The 9,107-nt window shown below is 51.6% G+C and overlaps 1 protein-coding gene across 2 annotated transcripts in view; it reads right to left on the bottom strand.

Annotated features, from left to right (window-relative positions):
- Positions 1–2,230: 2,230 nt before the first annotated feature.
- Positions 2,231–9,107, bottom strand: part of DMTN (dematin actin binding protein) — a 14,619-nt gene continuing 7,742 nt past the window's right edge. For both annotated transcript variants that reach the window (XM_011939807.1, XM_011939808.1), the window contains 6 exons: positions 4,503–4,567; positions 4,287–4,335; positions 4,122–4,129; positions 3,877–3,942; positions 3,554–3,634; positions 2,231–3,402 (listed from right to left, as the gene is read on the bottom strand). In XM_011939807.1, the coding sequence (XP_011795197.1) occupies positions 3,289–3,402; positions 3,554–3,634; positions 3,877–3,942; positions 4,122–4,129; positions 4,287–4,335; positions 4,503–4,567 (383 nt within the window). In that variant the 3' untranslated portion in view covers positions 2,231–3,288. The remainder of the gene's footprint in view (positions 3,403–3,553; positions 3,635–3,876; positions 3,943–4,121; positions 4,130–4,286; positions 4,336–4,502; positions 4,568–9,107) is intronic.

Below are 9,107 nucleotides of genomic sequence, written 5' to 3'. Positions count from 1 at the left end.
TTTTTTTTTTTTAGTAGAGATGGGTTTTCACCATGTTGGTCAGGCTGGCCTCAAGCTCCTGACCTCAGGGGATCCACCTGCCTTGGCCTCCCAAAGTGCTGGGATTACAGGCGTGAGCCACCGCGCCTAGCCTTTTTTTTTTTTTTTTTTTTCTTTTTCCATAGGTTATTGGAGAACAGGTGGTGTTTGGTTGCATGAATAAGTTCTTCAGTAATGATTTGTGAGATTTTGGTGCACCCATCACCCGAGCAGTATACACTGTACCCAATTTGTAGTCTTTTATCCCTCGACCCTTTCCCACCCTTTCCCCGAGTCCCCAGAGTCCATCGTGGGTTTTTTGTTTGTTTTTTGTGACAGTCTTGCTCTGTCGCCCAGGCTGGAGTGCAGTGGAGTGATCTCGGCCCACTGCAACCTCTGCTTCCCAGGTTCAAGCGATTCTCGTGCCTCAGCCTCCTGAGTAGCTCGGATTTACAGGCGTGTGCCACCACACCCAGTTAATTTTTTGTATTTTTAGTAGAGATGGGGTTTTGCCATGTTGCCCAGCCTGGTCTCGAACTTCTGGCCTAGGCAATCCTCCCGCGTTGGCCTCCAAAAGTGCTAGGATTACAGGCGGGAGCCACTGCGCCTGGTCCTTTGTGACATTCTTATGCCTTTGAATCCTCATAGCTTAGCTCCCACTTATGAGAACATACGATGTTTGGTTTTCCATTCCTGAGTTACTTCACTTAGAATAATAGTCTCCAATCTCATCCAGGTTGCTACGAATACCATTAATTCATTCCTTTTTATGGCTGAGTAGTATCCCATCATATATATGCTCTAAATTCTCATGAACTGAAAATCCTTTAGGACCTAGGGTCAAACCTGCCCCTACTATATACGGTTCCCAAACCCTGTCTCCAGCACCCCTTAGGGTTCAATGACCTCGACATTTTCCCGAACAGCCTGGGAGCTCTTTGTGGACAAGGGGCATGCCAGCCTGGTCACTGCTGTGTTCCTCATGCTCAGAGCAGGGTAAGCCCCCCAGCAGTTTCTGAATGCCTAGTATTGGGTATGTGTGCAGAAACCATTTCTCTCTTTCTGCCCCTCCTAGTCTGCCCTCCTCTGCTTCTCCTTCACAGACAACAGTACCTATTGGGAAAGCCCTAGAAACCTGAATGCTGTCTCCGTTCTCCACTCATTGGTTTCCTGCCATGCTGGACTTCAGAGGAAATGTCTCTGTCCCAACATTTTCTCGTTTGCTAAGAAGATGACAGTGATCTGTCCTGTTGACCTCATAGGTTTTCTGAAGGGATAAAATGATGTTGTGGATGCAACAGAACTCCTACAATGTAAAATAATCGTTCACATTTGAGGGATTCTTATCCACTTTGCTTATTTCAGCCGCAGGGGCTAGGAACTCAACTAGGGGACTCAGGCCAGGCCTGAGTGAACTCCAGTCTCAGGTTCACAAGTTGTGTACCCTCCAACTCACCTGGTCCCTCTTACCGCTTCTTCATGTGCCCACACATGGTTCTGCTCCAGCCAGGTGGGGGCGGCCCCTCTCCACATAAGCACCCACACCTGCAGGCAGTCCTCCTTCTGGTCTTTACGTCAGATCTGCAGCCCCTCTGCCACCCCCTGCCCGCAACACGCAATTCCCTGTCTATTCCCCTTGGGAGGCCTTGCCAAGTCAACCAAGACCAGGTTCCCGTCTTCCTCCCTTGGCCTCCACTTGACTCATCCTCCAATTGCCATTTCTCCGTTCCTTAGTTGCCCCTGCCTGATTCTTGGGGATCAGCTCACCACACATTCATATCTGCTGACCTTTTCTGTGTTTGGCCTCCCCATTGAACCATGAGCACCCTGCCCCTTGGGAGGGACAACCATGTCTGATGTTGAGCTTGGCCACCAAGGCAAGCACGTCGGGATTTGGTGGAGGGCTGGGGCAGTCTTTCCTCCCAGCCAGTTCTCTACCAGGCCCCTCCCTGAGGTGTGAGTTCCCTCTGGCCCCAAACTCGAGGGCTCCTGCCCCCATCACAGAATCCCTGAAGGAGAGGCAGACAAGTCTGTCTAGACGGCCCCTGCTTCTGGGCCCAGGCTTGGAGGAAGAGTACTGAGGGACTGCGTCTCCACTCCTCCAGCCCTAGGTGGCGCCTGCATTGGAACCCTGACTCCCAGGGCTTCCCTCCGCCTGATATGGCTTGTCTCGTTCACCCAGGTCTGGTGGCTCATAAGGAAAGGACAGATGTAGGGACCCAATGCAACCTTTTAATTCCAAGCAGAGTCCCCTCCCCCAGCATGGTCACACACACAGTGGAAAGGGATGCCAGGGTCTGGGCAGGAGCAATACCCAGACCTGGGCAAAAATATAGATATCATTATATACACACGTGGACTGGAAATAAGTCAAGCTGGGGGTGTAAGGTAGGGCAGGGGCAGGTGAGGAAAGCAGCTGGGGGGGCCCCAATAAATTACATTCTTGAGAGAGCAGAGTGTGTGGGGGGTGCGTGGGTGTGGGTGAGAGCTGGTAGCCAGGACACTCCAAAATGTGCCAGGCCTGGCCTCTTGACCCCATCCAAGGGAGGCGGAAGGCCCAGCTTCTGCCGGGTGCCTGGCTTGGTGCTGGAATTCCCATTTCGTGGCCCGGAGGCAGGTGGAGGGCCAGGGTCATGTGTAGGCGGCATCTCCACCCTAAGCCCAGGCTTCTGGGGAAGCCGCAGGGCTGGAGCAAGAGGCTTTGAAGCTCGGGGGGTGCGAGCAGAGGTCAGGGCAAGCTGAAGTGGGGAGGCGACCTCCCTGCTGGAGGCTGAGCTGGGGCCTGTTCCCACTAGAATCAGAGGAGCAGGAGGCTGCAGTGCGGGAAAGCTGTCAGGAGTGAGTGTGGGAGGGATGGGTGGGCGACACCAGAGCCTGGAGCTCTTTCTGCCTGGCCACTTCCCACCCCTGCATCTTCCCTCCAGCTGTTCAAGACAGCCAACAGGCCTAACCACCAATGCCTCTCATTCCTCCTCACCCTCTGGGGTGAGGGGTGGGGAGACGGTGCAAACATGAACTCTGTGTGCCGGAACCCCGACTGGCTTTGCCCTGTGCAGGGAGGGTCAGGGACGAGAGCAGGAGGCCCCCAGGCTTGTGAGGGGGAAGAAAGTCCGTAGCTCACTGCCCAGGGCTGCAGAGGTCTTGGCCCCCCCTCTACCTGAGGAAAGGAACCCACCCTACTTCCACGCCACCTCCTGCCCCTCCCAACCCGCCGGGGAAGAACCCTGAAGCAGCAGGGGTAAGGGGGCCGTCCCGGAGCAGGGGGGTCCATCAGAAGAGAGAAGCCTTCTTCTTGAGCTCATTCCGCTTCCACAGAGCCAGCTTGCCAAACTCTTCAGGGGACATGGCAAATACCCTTGAGAAGTCCTCGGCAGACAGATGCCTCTGCATGGGGGAATTGGGCAGCTCAGCGTGGGGTGGGGGCTGTGCCCAGTGACCTAGGGGACACTTACTCAAAGAGGCCCTGGGTGTTCTCCCAGGCAGGAGAGTGCCCGTGGACAGCCCCGCACCCATCCAGGGCATCTTCCTTGCCTACCTCAAGCCGCATCCGATCCACCCCTGGTGGCAGCTTGGTTCGCCCCTTGTTGGTCACCACTAGCATTTCGTAGGGATAGATCTGGGAGTGGGGGGAGGGGCAATCTTAGGTTCATAGAATGTCCTGTCCTTTGACTCCCTAGGTCCCCCACATCAACCTGCAGAGGCCACTGGGGTTCATGCCATCTTGCCTTCTGTCTCCCCCAACTTCCCTGCCATCCCTCCCATCTTCAACACCAGGAAGACCCCACAGCACATTCCACTTGCCTGGCATCTCCCCAGCCTCCCACCCCACTATAGGCGCTTGCGTCCCCTGCCCCTCACCTTCTGCTCCAGCACACAGGGCAGGGAGTTCCCCCGGTCCATCCTCCCCCTCTGGCCCTCTCCGTTCTGGGGAGACCAAAGCCGCAGTGAGCCAGAGTGGGGCAGGGAGACCTTCCCAGCCTTACCCCGACTTCTTCTTCTTCACCAGGCAACTCTGTGGCCCCACACCCCCCTTCCCCTGACACTTCCAGGCGCCAGGACCCGGCTTCTGGTGCTCCGCCTGTTCCCCTCCAGGAGGCACTCACCTGCAGGCCTGTGGGAGAGAAGGGCCATGGTTCAGAGGCAGCTCTGAGGTCAGCAGGCCAACACATCTGACCTCACCAGACCCCTGCCCACAGCCCAGACCCCGGATGCCCAGGGACCCGCGTAAGTCCCTTCCCCAGATGCCGGCACCAGGGCCCACTTCTCACCTGGGCTTCCAGTCTCACTCCCTGATGGGCTGAACTCTGTGGACTGTAACTAGAAAGGACACAAAGGAATCAGAGGCAGTTGGGGATATTCACCTTTGGTCCCCTTCACTTTGGGGGCCTCCCCGCTCCCTGAGGGTGCCCAAGTGGCTCAGTCCCTCAGCACCCCATATGCACGCCCCTCCCACATAGTCTATATCTCTGGTCCCGAGACCTTACCCGGCTCAGGGTGGTCCTGCCGTAGGCGGGGAGAGAGGAAGATTTAGACGTTCCCTGGTGCAAGGCTGGAAGAGAGCAAAAGGTCCTGGGTTCAGTTCCTTTGGCTCTGACAGCCCTTTCTGAGAGAGCTCCCTCACTGGCCTTCTACACCTGGGGCAGGGCAGGAAGGGGTCACGCTGGAGGGAACCTGGCAGGCTTCTGCTAGCTCGCAGCTCTGACTGGTCACCCTCAGCAAGCAATACAGTGCTGGCGATGCTCAGTTGTCTCTACCACCATCCCTCTTCTCTCCAACTAGAAGTGGCCCAAATATACAATTGGGCCCAATGCCTGATGTGAAAATTGAGTCAGCCGAAGCCAAGGCTCACATCAGAAAATGAACCTCTGGGATACACAAAGAAATCTAAAATGGAATCACAATAATTACATTATTATAATATTATTAACAATGTTAGTAATCAAATCTAAAAAAAAAAAAATTTTTTTTTTGGCCAGGCATGGTGGCTCATGCCTGTAATCCCAGCACTTTGGGAGGCCAAGGTGGGCAGATCACCTGAGGTTGGGAGTTCAAGACTACCCTAACCAACATGGAGAAACCCTGTCTCTATTAAAAAATACACTGCACCTGGCCAAAAATTTTTGATTGAGATAGGGTCTCACACTCTGTTGCCCAGGCTGAACCTGAGCTCCTGGACTCAAGTGATCCTCCTGCCTTTGCCTCCCTAGTACTGGGGCTACAGGCACGGGCCACCTGCTCAGCTAGTACTCATATTTGTTTATTTATTTATTTTTGAGATAGGGTCTCAGTCTGTCACCCAGGCTGAAGTGCAACGGTGTGATTATAGCTTAACTGCAGCCTCAACCTCCCAGGCTCAAGTGATTCTCCCATCTCAGCCTCCTCAGTAGCTGGGACTAGGGGCATGCACCATCAAACCCAGCTAATTTTTTTTTTTTTTTGTAGAAACCAGGCCTCACTACGGTACCCAGGCTGGTCTTGAACTCCTGGGCTCAAGCAATCCTCCCACCTTGGCTTCCCAAAGTGCTGAGATTACAGGCGTAAGCCAACTAAGCAAATTTTAAAAGTCTGACATTATGCCGGGCTCTGTGGCTCACACCTGTAATCCCAGCACTTTGGGAGGCCAATGTGGGTGGATCATAAGGTCAGGAGATCGAGACCATCCTGGCTAACACGGTGAAATCCTGTCTCTACTAAAAATACAAAAACAAATTAGCTGGGCATGGTGGCAGGCGCCTGTAGTCCCAACTACTCTGAGCAGGAGAATGGCATGAACCTGGGAGGTGGAGCTTGCAGTGAGCCAAGATTGGGCCACTGCACTCCAGCCTGGGCGACAGAGCGAGACTCCATCTCAAAAAAACAAAAAAAAAAAAAGACAAAAAAAAAAAAGTCTGACATTATACTACAGAAAGAGTCATGTTCTCAGTACTGTCACTGGGGTTTGTACCAGCAGTCAACAACTTCATGTCAGCATTACTGGACCTCAGTCTCAACTTGCACATTTAATAGGATCTCTCAGTTTTCAAGTATTGCAAATTGTAATTCAAGAAAATTTGTTTCCAGTAATGTTTTCCTGGAAATAACTTTGTACCTAAGATCCTCAGCTTGATGTGATCTCAAAATGCCTTCACCTCCAATTGCTAGAAATGGCTGGCATCTATACCAGTTTCCACAAGCATTTCTGTATAAATAGTTAACCTCCATAGATTCAAAACTATTGAGGAACTATCTTAAAATATATATACATATATAAATATATATACACACATATATAAATATATGTACATATAAATGTATATATACATATATATAAATATACATGTATATACACACACACATATATATATATATTTTAATACAGAGTCTCGCTCTGTTGCCCAGGCTGGAGTGCAGTGGTACAATCTCGGCTCACCGCAACCTCTGCCTCCCAGGCTCAAGTGATTCTCCTGCCTCAGCCTCCCAAATAGCTGGGATTACAGGCACCCGCCACCATGCCCAGCTAATTTGTGTATTTTTGTTAGACACAGGGCTTCACCATGTTGGCCACATTGGTCTTGAACTCCTGACCTCAGGTGATCCACCTGCCTTGGCCTCCCAAAGTGCTGGGATTACAGGCGTGAGCCACAGCACCCAGCCTCTTCTTAAAATATTCTTATGAAATCTGTTGCTTGGAAGGGTTCGATTATTGAGAACAAAACCTCATTTTTTCCCCTAACACTTATTTTTATTTAGAAAATAGCTTTCACAATCACCATTCACTATGGAAGCATTTCACTTTTACAATAATAAGTATACATTTATTCAACCGACTGAGAGAATTTCAACCTTCAAACCCTGCACGAAGATTCTCCCCTCCAAATTACTTCTATTATAAAATGCTTACATGTGTTCCACAGCGACTATTCCAGTGTCACCATTAAATCAGAATGACATGCCTGTTCATGATTCTTAAATTCAGGTTGTTTTAATATGACAGTAACCTACACAGTCATGTGATCATTAATCACCCGCAAGTTCAGGGACGCCAAAGATGATCCCAAGGTAGGCATCTGGCTATTCAACTTCAAGAGGCCGAAATGGAAGTTAAAGAGCTAACCTGGGCTGAATAGAAGATTCTGGCAGAACACTGACACTGAATCCAACCTTCACACATCCTCTGTCCACATCATTCTTCAGGCCTTAACTCTTTATTCCACATTCTCTAATAAACTTCTCTAGCTCTTCCCACCCACAGAGACAGCATCCCGAGAGCTCTGGGGAACACTCAGATGTCCTAACCACGTATTAACCTTGAGGTCCTTGAATTCCCCAGTTCCAGTGGTTTTCACCTCTGCTCCATGTGAGACAACCCTTTCAAAGGGTCACGCCCAGGATCTTGTCATCAGCCGAACCACGATGCCTAGAAACTGTAAGCTTGGACCATTCACCTTGTGGCTTTGGCTCAGCTCCATCCCCACCACCCAGCCCACCAACCTCATGGAGACCTCCAGTTTCTTCATTCCCCTCCTACCTCCTCCACCACCCGCCTTCTGTCATTACCTTCTCAGCTTCGGCCCTGTGGCTGGGCACAGTAACCACTTTTATCAGCTCCTCCACGGTGCAGCCTGGCCCCTCAGCACCTATCCTTACAAAACGCTAACCCAGGGTCAACCCAGCAGCTCCCATCCTGCCCCCGGCTGTGGACATACAGCCCACACAATGTAGATGAGCATCACTACAAAGGCCAAGCCTCGCACATTTCTCCTCCCCTCCACGGCAGTTCCAAACCCTCGCCATTCTCAGCAAGTCTCACCCACTAATGCTCAGCAGACAACCTCAGCTTCTCATCTGGCCTGCCCCTGGATCCAAGTTCCCAACCCCCAGGGGAGGCCTTTCAAGGCCAGCCTCCTACACATTCCTGGGGCTCGATCTCAACCAGCCCTCAAACCAGCCCATATATATATATATAAAAAACGAGAGACAGGGTCTCACTCTGTCACCCAGGCTGGATTGCAGTGACACGATCATAGCTCCCATCTCAGCCACCCAACTAGCTGAGACTACAGGCACATGCCACCACTCCCAACTAATTTTTCTAGTTTTTGTAGAGACAGGGTCTCACTATGTTGCCGAGGCTGATCTCAAATTCCTGACTTGAAGCAATCTTCTTACCTCAGCCTTCCAAAGTGCTGGGATTACAGGTGTGAGCCCCGACTGGACCTCTAATGGAAGCCTTAGGCACCTTTCCCTTCTCTCTCTGTACAATCTCACTTTCTCCTCACTATTTTCCTGCCACATATAAGCAAGCTGAATACCCTCAAGCTCCCGACTCTGCCAGATGCGCCTCCCATCCACAGTGCTCTGCACGGGGCACTTCAAACCCCACATGTCCAAAACCAGTCTCTCATCTTGCCCTGAAACTCCGCCTCTCTTATTATCTCAGTTCCAAGTTGGTCATCACCTAGCACCCAAGACAAAAACCTCAACTCCCCTCTCTCGCACCTCCCACGTCCAATCAGCCACTGGATTCAATCCAGCAGATTCAATTGTTTATATATTCTCAAATCCATTCCCTCTTCTCTGGACCCACATCTTTTTTTAGCCCTTATCCAGACTATTGGAGAGTGTGGTAGATTGTTTCCAAAGATGGCCTCCCATCTTTCATGCTTTCTGCAATCAGACCTTGTGGTGCCTGTCATCAAGAATTAGAGTCTTGGCTGGGCGCAGTGGCTCACGCCTGTAATCCCAGCACTTTGGGAGGCCGAGGTAGGAGAATTGCTTGAGCCCGGGAGTTCAAGACCAGCCTGGGCAACATGGCGAAACCCTGTTTCTACTAAAAATACCAAAATTAGGCCAGATGTGCTCACGCCTGTAATCCCAACACTTTGGGAGGCCAAGGCGGGTGGATCGCCTGAGATCAGGAGTTTGAAAGCAGCCTGGCCAACATGGCAAAAACCCATCTCTACTAAAAATACAAAAATTAGCTGGGCATGGTGGTGTGTGCCTGTAGTCCCAGGTACTCGAGAGGCTGGGGCAGGAGAATTGCTTGAACCAGGGAGACAGTGGTTGCAGTGAGCCAAGATCACACCATTGCACTCCAGCCTGGGCGACAG

The sequence above is a fragment of the Colobus angolensis genome, unplaced genomic scaffold, assembly GCF_000951035.1.
Source record: "Colobus angolensis palliatus isolate OR3802 unplaced genomic scaffold, Cang.pa_1.0 Scaffold184, whole genome shotgun sequence".
Classification (NCBI taxonomy): Eukaryota; Metazoa; Chordata; class Mammalia; order Primates; family Cercopithecidae; genus Colobus; species Colobus angolensis.
The sequence above is the reverse complement of the archived record's forward strand: the minus strand, read 5'-3'. Positions and strand labels throughout refer to the sequence as shown.